Consider the following 16,325-nt stretch of genomic DNA (forward strand, 5'->3'; position numbering starts at 1 on the left):
CCGAGGATCCCGTTACCCCCACACTCACTTCACTCCCTCAAGGAAGGCCATTCCCTCTGCCCTCAGGCTTGGCATCTGCACTGGGCCCTGGGCACATCTAGCCAGCGAGTGATAGGGGTCAGGTGGCCTCCTCGGATGTGGGGACACATGTCTGCTGAAGGACTTGGGGCCCAGGCTTGGCCCAGCTGCAGTTTGGCTTTGTCTCCTCCAACAGGGGTCCAGTGCTTCTTTTTACAGCCCAGCAGCCTCTCCGGGGGAGTGGGGGGTTCTCACCTTTCCTTCCTGCCCAAGAACCCTTAGCTCACTCTCCCTTTTCCACCTGCATATCTGCTCTGAGATGGCAAGGGCCAGCCCTGCTCCAGCTTCGCCCCGGGGGCATCAGGTCCCACTTTGTGCCTGGCTCTGCACCTGCAGGGCCTCGTTCCTTCTCCAGGCCGAGCCTGGTGAGGTGGGCATCCTTACTCCTTCTTTCTCCAGCTGGGACCTGGAGGGTCCCTTCACTTGCCATGTGGTGGTAATGGAGGTGTGGGCTGGTGCCCGGAGCCAGACCCTTCCTCACCACACCCACATCCCTGGTTCAGTGTGTGTGTGTGTGGGGGGGAAACGAGCACAGAAGCCTTCCAGAGCTCTGTGCCATGGTCGCTCCCCCTCAAGTCCCAACGCTTTCGGCTTATGCTGTCACATGGTCTCACCCAGGCACCCACGCACTTGTCCAACAGCCGGACAAGGTCAGGACACAGTCTATACCCATGGAACAGCTTCCCCCCACCTCTGCCCCCACACCCATTCCACCAGTCTGCATACCCTCCATAGCTCTGACCACCTGCGTGCCAGCTGCACCCCCAGCTCCACCGACATCCAGTCTCCTTTGCCCAGGGACCCCAGCTGGTCTGCACACTTCCTCCCCTCTTGTATGTCTGCCTCTGGCTGTGGTCAGTGGGAGACACGTGTCCCCTCCTGGCAGTGTGGGCTTGCTCTCAGCGGGCATCCTCCCAGGCCGCGTGCCCAACTGCGGGTCCCTCCAGTACGTGGCACATGCTCTGTGAACACTGCTCAGGTCCTTGGCTCCGCTCAGATCTTTAAGTGCTGTGGCTGGCTGTGTGCAGCCTCCTGGGCCAGCCCCCTGTCTACCAGCTCTTCTTGCCTCCTTCCCGCCCTCCTCTTCGTCCCACCAGCATCCTTGACAGCAGCCAGGTAGGCCGCATGCCTGCCTCCTCCACCACATGGCCAGCACTGCCCAAGGGCCAGGCTGCGCTCACCGTCAACATCAGGGCTGCAGCTGTCCCGAGGGGAAGAGCCTGAGGCATGAGGTCATGGGGTTCACTGTTCTGCCAGGGCAGATTCGAGAGTGCCCCACGTGGGCGGCATCCCCTGTGCTTCCACAAAAGATCTTGGTGTGAGGGAAGCAAAAATCTCAGGGGGCGGTGGGGAGCCCTGCAAGGCCAGCACCCCCGGGGTGGAGGTGGCTGAGTCAGGGGGTGGCCGAGGGGGCGCAGCTGCTGCCACTGCCCTGGGGGATGCCAGCTGGCTCCACCTGGCAGGCCGACAGGGTGATGCCTCCGCCTGCTGGGTGTTTATTCAGGCAGCTGGTGGGCAGGCTTTGCCGGTCCTGTGAGGGGAATAAACGATATTGCTCCTCTGGGTTCTCAAGGCCAGACTGCATCAAACCCTCCTCTGTGGAAACCCCAAATAATGACTCCTTACTAAAATCAGAAAGGGTATTGGGGATTTATAAATCAGGGAGAAGAAGGCCCCTCCAGGGACCTAGAAACCCCAAGATCTAGGGAGCAGGAGCTGAACCCGTGGGGCTGCCCCTTTGCCTCTCAGCGAGCGCACAGGCCAGCGCTGGGTCTTGCAAGGTGTTCAGGAATGAGGCTCAATCTTGTTTCGCAGTAAGGCTCTGCAGGCCCAGCTGTTGGGTCCACCCAGCAGGACTCCTAGGGCCACACCGCAGGCCCCCCCTTAGCTACTGCATTATTGACCTTGCTGATACCCTGTCACCTGCCCTGACTTTGACTTTTCGTTAGTTGGTGTTTTCTTGTTAATTGCTTTTTTTTTTTTAAAGATTTTATTTATTTATTTGACAGAGAGAGACAGCCAGCGAGAGAGAGGGAACACAAGCAGGGGGAGTGGGAGAGGAAGAAGCAGGCTCCCAGCGAAGGAGGCCTGACGTGGGGCTCGATCCCAGAACGCCAGGATCACGCCCTGAGCTGAAGGCAGACACTTAACGACTGAGCCACCCAGGCGCCCCTTGTTAATTGCTTTCATCTCCTCATGGAGGGTGGTCTTCATCAGACCATCCTGGTTGGTGTGGCTTATACTTGACCCCTTTGGGCCCAGCATGGAGCATGTGAATGCAATTAATGAAGAAATAACACACACAACCCTGAGCCTGGTGGGCCGCGTCGTATGTCTCAGGATGTTGAGCGTTCACAGGGGAGATGCCTGGGTCCAGTTCTCAGCAGGTGCTCGGGGATGTACAGATATGCATGAATCCAGGAATGCCTGGCTGGCTCCCTCAGTGGAGTGAGTGAGTGACTCCTGATATCAGGGTCGTGAGTTAGAGCCCCATGTTGGGTGTAGAGATGACTTAAAAATAAAATCTTCAAAAACAAAAAGAAATGCGCGAATCCCACTAAGGCACCAAGCACCTTTCCTGTTGGCCCCAGAAAAATCTGACTCCTGTAAAATAGGCTCTTTCATACATTTGGACCCCTCTTTTCCAGCAGATGTAGCCCAAGCTTCCTACATTTCAGGTGGCACTTCTCAAACTTGAATGTGTCTGCAAATTGCCTGGGCGTCTTGTTAAAATGCAGATTCTGGGGGCCCCTGGGTGGCGCAGTCGTTAAGTGTCTTTCTTTGGCTCAGGGTGTGATCCTGGAGTCCTGGGATCGAGCCCCCCATCAGGCTCCTCTGCTGGAAGCCTGGGTCTTCCTCTCCCACTCCCCCTGCTTGTGTTCCCTCTCTCGCTCGCTGGCTGTCTCCGTCAAATAGATAAAATCTTTAAAAAAAGAAAAGATGCAGATTCTGACTCAGAAGGTCTGGGTGGGGCCCCAGACTGCATTCCTAACAGTTCCTGAGGGTGCCCACCCCCCCCCTTGCTGGTCTGTCACCACACTGTGCGTAACAAGGACTTATGGGAGTCCACCGTATCCGCATTTCTCTGCATATGCATGTGCACATTCTCTCAGAGGCCCTGAGCCCACTCTGCAATATTCAAGGGCCCCTCTAATGGGCTCCCTGCTGCTTGAGAGCTGGCTGAGCACCAGGACCCTCCCCCAGTGGTCTTAGTGGTCCCATGAGTGAACCTCAGAGGCAAGAGCCAGGAGGCTGGGTGCTGGGCTCAGCTCTGCCACTTTTGTTTTTATCATCTTGGGCAAATCACATCATTCTTCTGGGCCACAGTTTTCCCATCTGAGACATGCTTGAGTTCTGGCATCCTCCAGGGGCCTAGAAACCCCAACTGTAACATCCTATGAAAGAAAATAACCACTTTGTATGTCCCATGCAGTTTCACATATATTAATTTACTCACTCATAAGAATTCATCGGGAAAGTCTTAGTATTACCCCATTTTAGCCCTGGGGAAACTGAAGCATGGGGAATTGATTAGCCCAAGATCAAAAAAGTAGCAATAACACTGACATGTGAGCTAGACTCTTTCCTCCAGAATCCGTGCTCTGAACCATTGCACTTGACTGCCCCTGGTAACACCTGTCAGGAATGACTTCACCCAAAACTGCTCATTCTGGCTATTCCTGAAAGAAGACTTTTCTCAGGGGCTTTATCTCTCACAGTTAACTCTGTGCAATTTAGAGAGGCAGGCTTGGCCTGAGCCCCACAGAAACAGAGCAAGTCCTTACAGGGCTCAAAATCTGCCATGAATTGAAATGTCAGAAGAACGGATACGGCCAATGGTTCTAGGGTCTGGTTAGTTTTAACAAGCACCTAGTGGACTCTTCAGGGCAGCCCCTGTAGGAGCCATGGGAGCTGCAGTGTCTGGGGGTTACCACCTGCCTGGGTACTTAGACATCCGCCCTCGGGGATACCGTGGCTTTCCTCTAGGACTTAGCACTATCTTGCTGGGTGGCAGGGCCTGCTCGGCAATGTCTGAGCGTTCACACTCCCCGTATCTGTCTGTTAAAGACCAAAAGCAGATGCATCCTCTGTTTTACATGTTTGCTTCCTCTGCCCCCCATGAACAGGGCTCAGGGAGAACATCACATATAAAAACTCAGATGCAGGGCGCCTGGGTGGCTCAGTCGGTGAAGCGTCTGGGGTGCTGGGGTCCCAGGGTGCTGGGATCGAGCCCCTCATGGGGCTCCCTGCTCAGCGGGGAGCCTGCTTCTCCCTCTACCTCTGCTCCCCCACCCTGCCTGCTCATGTTCTTTCTCTCTCAAATAAATAAATGATCTTTTATTTTATTTTTTTTTTAAAGATTTCATTTATTTATTTGACAGAGATAGAGACAGCCAGCGAGAGAGGGAACACAAGCAGGGGGAGTGGGAGAGGAAGAAGCAGGCTCATAGCGGAGGAGCCCGACGTGGGGCTCGATCCCATAACGCCGGGATCACGCCCTGAGCCGAAGGCAGACGCTTAACCGCTGTGCCACCCAGATGCCCCAATAAATGATCTTTTTAAAAAAATAAATAAAAAATAAAACAAAAACTCAGAAGCTTATGGAAACCTTAGAATGCGGGCCAGAGTTGGACAATGTTGGATCTCAGTTCAGTCAACTTCTCTCGAAATAACCTGAGGAGAAAGGGCGCCTCTGAGCCTGCCTGTAACTGTCCCTGGTTCAGATCCCATGCAGTGTCACTTCTAGGACACTGTGTCTCCCCTGTCCCCTCCCTCCTCTGGACTCTGTAAGTTCACACTTGCCACTTGCAGAATCCAGCAGGCTTGGTCATCTTCCTCCTGCTGTGTGGGCCTTTTTTCCCAGTTATGGTTGGCATCTCCCCAGAACCCCAGGGGTATCCGGAGCCTTTTTTGTACCACATTGTACCTTAGACACACAGAAGGTGCTCACCAGTGTTGGGTGACTGAAATGTACCTTTGGTCCCTTCCAGTATGAACCAGATCACGGGCACAGGTAATCTGCCAAGTGAGGGTCATTTAGGGAAATTTTTTATGGGTCAGTAGGAAAGTTTGAAACCAGCCCATGGGTTTTCTATGTAAACGATGCTTTTAAAGTGCTGGGGAATAGTTTGTGTTCACTAGGAAAACAGACTAAGTAGATGTCTTTGGCCACCTCTTCTAAAATTCCTTTTTTTTTTTTTAAGCAAGCTTCTTTCATACATTTCACGTGTATGGGGGTCCAAGTGAGTAAGAATTTTTTGTCACGTTTGTCATCACTGGGTACCGACGGCAGAAAAGAAGCCAGGTGTCCTGGTGACCCAGAGACACAGCAGTGTCATGATTAGGAAAGCTATGGGGGCTTGGGGCGGGGTGGGGCATCTCCAGCAGTGGGACATACTGGAGCCACGCTGCCCTGGAAGGACCGCCCGGGGTCTGGCCCTCAGCGCAGGGCTGGATGCACTCTAGGACCCCAGTCACTCCTGGGATTTCTTGGCCTGTTTCTGTGCATCTAGCTCTGAGCAGAAGAGAGGTGCCAGCTCTCTCCTGCTCAATGTCAGAGCACTTTCATGGATCTTCCTATGATATTTTTTCTCTTCTCAGGAAGTTTCTAAAAACCTCACCAAGGAAAATGAGCAACTCAAAGAAGACGTGGAAGAAATCCGAACGGAGATGAACAAGCAAGGGAAAGAGAACTGCTCAGGCAGCATCCTAGACGGCATGCCCGACGTGCGCTCAGCTCTGCAGAGGGACGCGGCCGCAGCCTACACCCGCCCAGAGGTATGGTCCTGGCCCCGGGAAGCACACTGCCAGGCCCGCGCATACACCAAGCTCTGTAGGTCTTGATTCTTTCATGGCCATGGTCTTCTAGATGGCCATTCTGTAGGGGTGAGGGGCAGGGTACAAGTCCATGGTGCCTAATGGTGAAGGCCAGAGGGGCTCAGTGAGGAAGTGTTGAAGCCAGGACTCCGGAGTCCCAGGCCCCACCTCTGTGAGCGTCCCTGAGTGATGAGTAAGGAGGAGTGTGTGTGCTGGCTTGTCTGGGACCATCGTGGTTCACTCCTGCCATCCTGGCATCATTATTGACGGAACCTTCTTTTGCTCTCAAAAGCACCCCTGTTTAGAAATAGCAAGTTGTGGGGCCTCCCTGTTCATACAGGACTTGTGGTGCGACGGTGTCTGGAACGATGCCACAGGACCTGCTTGTCAAAAATGCCCCCATCTGCTGCGGTTTCTCTTGGCTGCAGTTAGTAAGTTCCGCTGATGTCCTCATGGCTCCGTGTATTACTGTGGCTCCAAGTGTGGCCATTTAACGTGGCAGTTGTGTCCTAAGCTGATGTCCAAGAACAGTATCCATTTGGGAGCTAACCCCGGAGTGGAAGTGGAAACAGGTAAATTTTGGTGGCAGGACTTGAAGAGTGTGAGATGCAGTGAGTGAGCAGGTCTAGATGAAGTGTCCTAAGAAGGTCCTTGGCAACCAGGGGACAACAGCAGTTAAGAGAGGCCTTGCTTGCTTTAACTGGACCAAGGGTCGCTGGTGGACGGCAGAGCCTGGATTCCAGATGGACCAGCCTGGGGCAGTAGGCGGGGCGTCCCCTCAGCCTGGGGCAACAGGCGGGGTGTGGGGGAGCAGGGCCTGGGACAGTCACAGCCGCTGAGCGGTTGCCGTGCACGGGGGCACAGAGAACGGCTAGGCATTGCTACATAGGACTCTGTTGCCTGGGTCAGTAGGAACTGGGGCAAGAGAGGAAGTCACCCTGGGCTCGGAACTCTTGGAAACTCATCAACGTGGTGCCAAGCAGGCAGCAGCTGTGAGTTAGAGGGGATCCTGGGCACATGTGTTCCCAAGGTAAGACAGCAGGCAGGTTAGGAGTTTGGAGGCAAGAAGCCCCAAAGACGGTATGGTGCTTGCACCCTGCCCAGTGAGTAACTCAAAATAAAACCAGTTCCAAACCAGAAAATAAGGATAAGGAAGGCCAATAATTTTCTGGCTTTGCCCATGATGACTACTTTGATGCTTTTTTGGATGTATCATATTTCTTCAACGATTATTTTTATTCTCATTTTTAGTTGTCCCCCAACAGGCTAGCTACTAGGCATGTGTTTGGTCTGCTTGGTAGGTCATCCTTGAGCAGAGCTGAGCTTATAAACCAAAAAGCCAAGGACATTCGGGCTGGAAGGGACCTTGGAGACACCCTCTCCCCCCACCTGGGGCCCAGCATCTCCTATCTCAGCCCGTCTGACATGTCCCGCTGGCCCGGTGCCCAGCACAGTCCGGCATTCCCTGTCTTTTCTGGCTTCCAGCTTCCCGGTCGGCTGAGCTGGAGAATTCGACTGTTGTCTTGATGATACATTATGTGGTATGTTCAGCAACCCAGCTTATATTTCCTGAGGGCAAACAGTAAACCAAATCAAACACACCAAACTCTTTTTCTCTTTGCTCAGCAAAGCCCTTTCCCCTCCTGAAATCCCCATTCATCACACTGCTGAAGTTAGCACAAGCCACCCAAACCAGGGTGGCGGGGTAGCCAGGGCCGGGGGGCGGGGGGGGGGACGGGGGGAAGCCGGGAAGGAGGCCCAAGGCTAGGCTCTTCCTCCCCTCCTTTGTCTTTCTGTGTCTTTAGCAAGCCCCACGCTAGAAAGGAGGCAAGTGGGGGCTAGGTTTGGTGGTTATTTTCAGGGTTCTTAGATGATATTGGGGTTTCTCGGAGTGGTGAGTGGCAATTTGTCGGAGGCCTCTCTCCAAGAAGGTCCTTGCCTGGAGGATTGGCAAGGGGCTCCGGGAACTGGGTTGGGAGTAGAGAGGGCAGGGTGGGAGCGGGGACATAGGGACGCCAGGAGTTGAAGTCATACAACAGGCTCTCGGATTAGCAGAGAGAGGAAAGCAAAGCTTGGTGGGGGCAGCTGCCGCCCAGCTCAGCCTGTCGCCAGTGAATCCAAGGAAATTATATGTTCTCTGGCAGAGGCTGCCATGGTCTTGCTCCATCTCCTTGGCCGGGAGAAGGAACTGCAGTTCCCGCCTGTCCCAGAGAGCCTGGAATTAAAGACAGTTCCTGGGGTTTACCATGAAGAAATGACAACCTGCTTTTGCAATGCAGAGGGAGACCAGGGTCCAGCAATTAGCCAGCCCACAGCGTCTGGGGCCTCTCGTCAGCCTCCCAGCCTCCTTTCCCAGTGGGAAATGAGGGATCCCCACGTCTGCTGGGCACTAGCCAGACCAGGGCCCTGTGGACTTGGAGATGTAGATGAGTTTTTGGGTGGCAGACAAGTTAGTCCCATGGTCATGGCTGTGGGCAGCGTAGCTTCATGGCAGGAAGCGGCTGGGCTCTGAAGACAGTGGCCCTGGACCTGCTTCGTAGGTGCCCCCCTCAGCCCTTCACCGACCAACCTGCAACCAACTCGCTAAATGACCCTGAGCCCCTCTTTCCTTGTGTGTAAAGTGTGGATAGTGCCATCTACCTTGCCCCGTTGTTGTAAGGGCCAAAAATACCATGAAGGGATGTGTCTGGTCAGAGTGCGTGCTCCCCAAAATCCATCACTGCAGGGCATGCGTCCCTGCATCTCTCGTCGAGGTCACCTCCCCGGCAAGAAAGGGGAATTGAGGAGGGGCAGGCGGCAGGTGTGGGGGCTCCCCTGGGCACATGCCGGCCTCTCTCTGGGTGGTTCTCCGGCCCCCGCCAGGGAAGGCTGGCAGAAGGATGCTCCCGGCTTGCAGAGCCGGTCTCTGCCATGTGCCGGGGAGCGAGGAGCAGCCACATCGTCGGCTCACTCACCTGGGTTAGCTCTTTTGTCACAGCGAAGCCAGTACGGGCATGGGGGCCTGGTTGGGAATGACTCTGGGCCTTCTCCAGGCCAGATTTGTAAGGTCGAAACAAGAGCCTGATTTGCTTCCTCCGGTGCAGAGTGAGGGAGTTGGCTTCTGCTGGCTGCTGTTCTGTGGCCCTGAAGGTCCGGCTCTGCCTCTCAGGACGCGGGGCATCATCTGGGGACAGAGGTTTTATTTCCAAGTGGGCTCTGCTCTCTGGGTGGATTTCACCTAGGTCTAGAGTAACGGGTTAGAGGAGCTTACCCACCTCCTTGTGGTGACAAGGGGGCTTCCGTGGCTTAGGTGGAGATAGGAAGAGATAGGAAGCTGCCTCTTCATTATTTGGCCTCAGGAGTCCTCCTGAGAGCAGGGCTGGGCCTGCCCTTGGGTCCCTTCACACTTCCCTGATGGAGCCACCACCCCAGGAGCTGGACCCATCTGTGTGGCCCTGCTTTGAACACAGCTTACAGGATCTGTGCCCGAAGTCCATTGTTTTCAGTGGTGGGGGATTGTGATCCTGGATTGGGGGCGGGTCCATGACCTGATGGACCAAGGCAGGACCCAGAGACCCTGCCACACTGTGGACACAGGAGGGCCGACCCTGAGCTGGGCAGCAGCTCCACGGAGGACAGGGCAGCTCTTCTGTTTGGCCCGAACACTTGCAGTGGTATTGTCATGGCGACATCAAGACGCTCAGGTCATGGCAACCTACTGTAAAGCATCATTGGAGAAAATCCAGTGCCCGTCATAAATGTAGCCCATTCCTTGGGATTTGTTATGATCGAAAAACTCAATGTAACAGGGGCACCTGGCTGGCTGAGTCAGCAGAACATGTGACTTTTGATTTCAGGGTCGTGAGTTCGAGCCCCACATTGGGCATAGAGATTACTTTAAAAAATTCAGGGGAACAAATAGGAAGGAATCAAAGATGAACAAGAGGTGGTTGGTGTTCTCCCAGTTCCTTAGAGCCTACAGAGACGGAATCCTTAAATAATGCCCATAGAAAGCAGGCCGGGAGAGGTGCTATAACAGAGGTATAGACTTGGTCCGTTGGCAGTTGTGTTCAGCTTTGAGAAGCCCCAAACACAGTGCCTCCGGCAGTACAGGAGCTGCTGTTCTTTCATGTAGAAGGAGCTCCGGAGGCAGGCTGACCTCGGCTGGTGTGCTTAACTGCATGAAGCCGATAGTGATGTCCGTCCTCAGAATCTCCTCATGGTCACAAGATGGCTGCCCAGCTGCAGTCACCCTGTCCGCATTTCAGGCCAGACAAATTAGGAAGAGTGTGAAAGATGCCTTCCAGCTGACTCAGCCTCCCTTTTAAGGATCTTTTCCAAAAGCTCTTTCCACCAACTTCTACTTATACCCCACTGGCCAGAACTTTGTCCCATGGCTACTCCCACAGAACCAGCTTCCCATTAGAAAGGAACAGGAGATGGAATTTGCGTAAGTCAATCAGATGGAATTTGCGTAAGCCAACGTGCAAAGTGAGGATTGGGAAAGAAAGATTAATAATGGATGAGAAGGTCTGGGAGTATTTTCTTAAGGACCTGAGATGTTAGCCAGGCCTTGAGAAATGGGTAGATTATGGTAAGTAGCTCTGGAAGGGGGAAGGGAGTGGCCTTCCAGACGGAGAAAACAGTTGGAGCAAAGACCCGGCAGCTCAGGAGAGCCAAGAGGGTGAGGAGTCCGCCAAGTGACTGAAGTACTGAGGGTTGGGGCTGGGGGCGGAACTAGAGAGAAGAATGCAGAGCTGAGTCAAGGCCCGTTTTTAAGAGGAGTGTAAACACCAGGCCAGGGACCTTGGACTTTCTTCTGGAGGCATCAGGGTGGGTCTGGAACGGTTCTTTCTGACAGCGGAAGTAAAACCTTCATCCTGAGGTGCACACCTTGGGCCTCAGGCCTCATGTCCCAGCCCGGGCACTGTCGCCCACACAGAGACCTCACTGAAACACCTGATAGCAGATCTAAGTTCGGCAGCAGCCCTAGGCCAGAGCTGACAGGAGAACTGCCCTCTCTGGGAAGTACAGCGTGGAGGTTAGAGACACAGGCTGGAGCCAGGCTGCCTGGGTTCAAATCCTGCCTCTGTCACTTACCTGCTGTGGGACCTTGGGCAATGTGCATAACCTCTCTGTGCTTCACATTCCTAACGTGTAAACGGGAATGATAAAGAGTTCCTACCCCGGAGGACCCGTGGCAAGATTCAGTTAGTGGGCATAAGTAAAGCACCAGGAACGGTGCCTTGGCCGCAGCATTGCGTCCTCCCGACCACTGCCTTTCCAGTGACCGGGCCTTCTCTTGTGTCCCCTCTGAGGAGCAGTATGAGGAGCGGTTTCTGCAGGAAGAAACCGTGTCCCAGCAGATCAACTCCATCGAGCTCCTGCACACGCGGCCCCTGGCTCCACCCGAGGTGGTGAGGCCCCAGCGGCCCCTGCAGAGGCAGGTCCACCTGCGGGGCCGGCCGGCCTCCAAGCCCACCGTCATCCGGGGCATCACCTACTACAAGTCCAAGGACCCCGAGGAGGAGAATGACATCGAAGAGCAGCGTGAGTTGGGGTCAGCAGGCCCACTGCGGAGGCAGGGCGGAGAGGGAGTCACCATTTGGACCCTTCTACAGTCTGATGACTGCTGTGACCCCGCAGAGCCAGCAGGGTCATGGGGGAATTGCCCGCCGTGACAAATTATCCAGAGTTCCTGCTGCATTTCCTCACAATTTGCTGAGCGGCCTCGGGCAAGTCACTTGAGGTCTCTGGGCTTGTAGAAGATCACATAGCAGAGTTGTAAGGGACTTTGGTGCCCTCCAGTTCTGTTTTGAGGACACCGAGGCTTGTGGGGGAGGAGGAGTGGAGGTGGGGAGAATGCTCAGAGCCCAGCCTGGTGTCCCTGCCTCCAGGGGACTTGGGTTTCTCCCCCTTCCCGGGTTATGTTCACCTAGCTCTTGGCATAATCAGTTTGCCCACTTTTAACCTTGTTTGTTGTCTTTTTAAATTACTGATTTGTGGGATTTTTAAAATTCTGGAACAAGTCGTTTGTCAGTGTTACGTACTACACACATTTCTGCCTGCCCGTGGCTTTTGGAGTTTCAGTTCCTTAGTGGTGGTTTTGACAAACAGACAAAACGCAATTTAGTCTTCATTTCATTTGTGGTTAGACCTCTTTGTGTCCTAAGAGAGCCCTACTTCCTCATATTCCTTCTCTGCTCAAAACCCTGCCCACTCCCCCATTTCACTCAGAACAAGAACCGAAGTCCAAACACGGCACCCAGACCCCAGGTGACCTGGCTCCCGTGCCCTCCCTGCCATCACTGGTTACTCTCCCTGCACACCCTCTGCCTCTCATCCACACTGGACCCTCCGCAGACACGTGCTGGCCTCAGGGCCTTTGCGCTGCTGCTCTTCACCCTGGAATACTCTTCCCTGGATGCTGCTTGGCCAGCTCTCTCACCTCCTTCAGGCCTCTCTCATCTCCATCCTGACCACTTGATCCATCACTGCAAGTCTCGCCTGCTGCCTGCCTGCTCTCCGGACATGCCTCATCCTACTCGACTTTTTTGTTCCCAGCACCATCAAGCGTGCTGTCTACTTACCATTTAGTGTCTGTACCACTAGACAGAAGCTCCACAAGGGCAAGATGTTTGTTTTGCCCACGATTGTTGAGTGTGTGCCATAAACATGTGCTGGATGAGGGAACGGGGTGACCGGCTTCTTCCGGGCTCCATCGCCACGGGTATGCGTCCTCCCGGTGTCCCCGAGCCTGAGAGGCAATCTATTCAGAGACCCTCCAGGAGACACAGTGCCCTCCTGTCTCTGCAACTTCTCACTCTCCTCTTCTGAAATCCCAGCCGAGCCCCATCTCTGAACCAGGGCGTCGTGTTGAGGAAAGAACCCTTTTAATTTTTTTCTAAAGATTTAGTTTATTTGTTTGAGAGAGAGAGAGAAATAGCGAGAGAGAGCCTGAGCAGAGAGGAGAGGGAGAAGCAGGGAACCTGATGTGGGGCTCGATCCCAGGACCCCAGAATCATGACCTGAACTGAAGGCAGACACTTAACCACCTGAGCTACCCAGGCGCCCCAGGAGCCCTCTTCCTAATCTGCCAAATACCGCATGCTTTTGCTCCTCTGACAGTGTTCCTCTCCCTGAGTCACAGATGACCTTGTGCTTGTTTCCCAGAAGACGAGTTTTTCAGTGGGGAAAATGGAGTGGATTTGCTGATTGAAGATCAGCTTCTGAGACACAACGACCTGCTGACCAGTGCCACTCTGAGGCCAGTGGTCACCCGTCAGGGCACCACCAGGATGAGTGACACACAGACCTCAGCCCTGGCCGCGCCCTCCGATCCCAGCACCCCAGACCCCACCCTGTCTGCCTCAGTGGAGAAGTTCTCAGCACCACTCCAGACCTCCTCAGTGTTTCCAGGTCCCACGGTGGAGGCAAGCCTGGAACCTTCCACTCAGGTACCAGCCACCACCGTGGCCCACACAGCCACCCAGCAGCCTCCGACCTTGGCTTCCCTCCCAGGGGCCTCTGGGGACGCGTTTACTGAGGCTCCACCCACAGCCCTGGTGCCTCCCACCACAGTCCGGACAGACTCACTGGGGAGAGATGCTACCACGGGGCAGGGCACAGCCCCTGCCAGCCCCACCCTGAGCCCAGAAGAGGAGGATGACATCCGGAATGTCATAGGTGAGTTCCTTCTGCCTGGCCTCCATGTCCTGCTCAGCTCTGGTAACAGGCTCAGCCTGGGGTTAGGTTGAAAGAAGAGAGAGGAGCCAGATGGTCAGACTTCTCTGGAAGGAAAAGCAAGTGGAGTTATGCCTTTGGCCAGTGATCAGTGTTAATAACATCTAGGGGTGTTGTTGTTTTGTCGTTGTTGTTTTGAGAGAGAGCATATATGCACACACATATGAGCCTGGGGGGAGGGGCAAAGGGAGAGAGAGAGAATCTCAAGCAGACTCCCCGCTGAGCATGGAGCCCGACACAGGGTTCAATCTCAGGACCCTGAGATCATGACCTGAGCCAAAATCAAGAGTCAGATACTTCACTGACTTAGCCACCCAGGTGCCCCAACATCGAGGTTTTATATTTGAAACGTGCCAGTGACGCTAGTGGGAAGCTCCTTTCTAAAGTATATAGAAGTCAGTGGAGACACAGACCTACCTGCACTGGTCAGTTTTGTAAACATTTGTTGAGTGCTTTCTGTGTACTAGGCTTTGCGTAGTAAAGGGGGTTGGGTATCTGGCAATGACTAAGTTAAGTTTTCTGCAGTAGGTTTACCAGGCTATGAAATAACAAGGGACTCTCATTCATGGGATCAGGGAGAGGGGAGGTCCCAGAAACAAAGGAATTACTAGTACAGTGGGCCCCAGGGCCCCATCCCATGAATGGCGGCCTTAGAGAGAATGGGAACCACTGAGGCATCGTGTGATAAATGCTATAGCAGAGGAGAAACAGAAGAAGGGAGCACCAGCATGGCCTGGATGCTAAGAAGGCTGGGGAAGCTTTTCTAAGGCAGTGTTGTTTGAGCTGGGTTTTGAAGGATGAACAGGAGTTTTCTAAACAGAGAAGGGAAGTCTTCTGACTTGGTTCTAAAGGAGCAAATCATGTTCCAGAAGCATGGAGTGTACAGGCCTGTTCTGGGAGCTCCAGAGCCACACAGTGACTCTGAGAACTGTGAATGGAACACATGTTGGGGAAGAGCAGCTAGAGAGGGAAATGGGAGCTGGCTACAGGTGTCTCTCCCAAACAGAACTCAGCCAAACATCCACTGAGTCATCACCGATACCGATTGAAAAATAACACTATTGAATAATAGTTTCATCAGAGTGCTTGTTGAAAAATGTACATGCTTTGACAGGTGACATGATTGCCTTATACCTTTTCCTTCTTCCATTTTCTGCTCCCTTGGCCACTTTGTTCCCATTCCCTCCTCAGAACAAGGTGCTGGCTACTGTCAGACAAGGTGGTGGAAGGAGCACCTGCTGTGAGCAGACACCTGGGTTACAGCCTGGTCTCAGTCGCTGATAGCTGTGTGACCTTGGCCGAGTCCCTGCCCTTCTGTGGGTCTCCAGTGAAATTAGATATTCGCTAAGGACTGTTTCCACCACAAAATCCTATGGTTTCTTGCAGTAAGTTTATCAGGCCATGATACAGCAAGGGATTCTTATTGGGAGAAAATCCCAGAATAATGGCAGAGCGGGAGTGGGGAAATAACCAGTAAAAATAGACCCCATAGCACAATCTCCTGAACCTCCAGAAGGAGGCCATGCTTGGGCCACAGAGGTTGGGGTGGAAGCAGGAGACGATGGTTTTTTCATTTTCTTTCTCTTCCATGGTGGAAGCAAGCTAACCATGGCATAGAAGGCGGTTCCTCTGCATGGACAGTGAATTCTGAAGCTGTAGGTCATGCTCAATTTCCGCAGAAGGCCCTGGGGCCTGAGCCCAAGGTTCCCATTTCCTCACTGGCTCCAGGCAGCCTTGACCATGCTCATGGGACCACAGGCCCTGAGCCCCACACCGTAGCCCACCCCCGCCCCGCCTCAGAAGTGAGCTCCCTGGTGACCCCATACTCCACCGCTTCACCTGTGAGTGGGAGGGACAGTTCCCCCAGAAATGTAGCCGTACCCCTCCATGGGGGGCTCCAATACGGACAGGGAAGACAGGCCTGGACACCTGTGTGCCCTCAGTGATGATGCCGGTCAGCCTCAGGGCCTCGTCCCCGGGTGACTTCCTAGCCAGCAGTGGAGTTCTCTGCTGTGCCTTCCCTGGGGGGCCGCCAGCAGCGTAACTGCCAACAGGCACCTTTCTGAGGCTCTCAGGACCACTCTTCCTCCAGGAGCCTGCCTGAGATCCTGATCCTGGACAGAGATGCATCGCGTCCTGGTGGCCATTCACCTGGTGGGAGCCGGAGGGGGGAAGACGTTTCCTCTTGCTGTTCAGTATTTGTTTAACCACAAAGACAGTGGCGCATGGAGAGTGTAAGGCTCTGCTTACAGACTGGCCTGTAGAGTTTTGCCTCTGGAGTCCACCACCAAGAAAACACAGTATGGAATGTGGATGTGGGGTTCTCTTCAAACACACAGGGGTGAAAAGACAGGGTGGCTCAGAGAGGGGAACGGGCCATGTGAACTCTTGACTGGCTTGTTTTGGGGAATCATTTTTTTTAAAAGATTTATTTATTTATTTTTCAAAGGTGTGGGGGCGTGACAGCACGCAAGCGAAAGAGCAGGGGGTAGGGGCAAAGGGAGAAGCAGCCTCCCTGCTGAGCAAGGAGACCGAAGCAAGGGCTCAATCCCAGAACCCTGGGATCATGACCTGAGCAGAAAGCAGATGCTTAACTGAGCCACAGAGGTGCTCCAGGAATTTTTTTTTTTTAAGATTTCTTTATTTGAGAGAGAGCAAGCATGTGAGCAGGAGGGGCAGAGAGAGAGGGAGAGAGAATCTCAAGCAGG

The 16,325-nt window shown here is 54.0% G+C and overlaps 1 protein-coding gene across 3 annotated transcripts in view; it reads left to right on the plus strand.

The window, feature by feature from the left end:
* OLFML2B (olfactomedin like 2B) overlaps positions 1 to 16,325 on the plus strand; it is a 37,026-nt gene that overhangs the window by 12,025 nt on the left and 8,676 nt on the right. The window contains exons 4-6 of one of the 3 annotated variants that reach the window (XM_034667248.1): positions 5,680 to 5,856; positions 11,193 to 11,424; positions 13,048 to 13,560. In XM_034667248.1, the coding sequence (XP_034523139.1) occupies positions 5,680 to 5,856; positions 11,193 to 11,424; positions 13,048 to 13,560 (922 nt within the window). The remainder of the gene's footprint in view (positions 1 to 5,679; positions 5,857 to 11,192; positions 11,425 to 13,047; positions 13,561 to 16,325) is intronic. The other 2 variants (XM_034667249.1, XM_034667250.1) reach the window with 2 other exon arrangements.

Source organism: Ailuropoda melanoleuca, chromosome 8, assembly GCF_002007445.2.
Source record: "Ailuropoda melanoleuca isolate Jingjing chromosome 8, ASM200744v2, whole genome shotgun sequence".
In the NCBI taxonomy this organism is placed as follows: domain Eukaryota; kingdom Metazoa; phylum Chordata; class Mammalia; order Carnivora; family Ursidae; genus Ailuropoda; species Ailuropoda melanoleuca.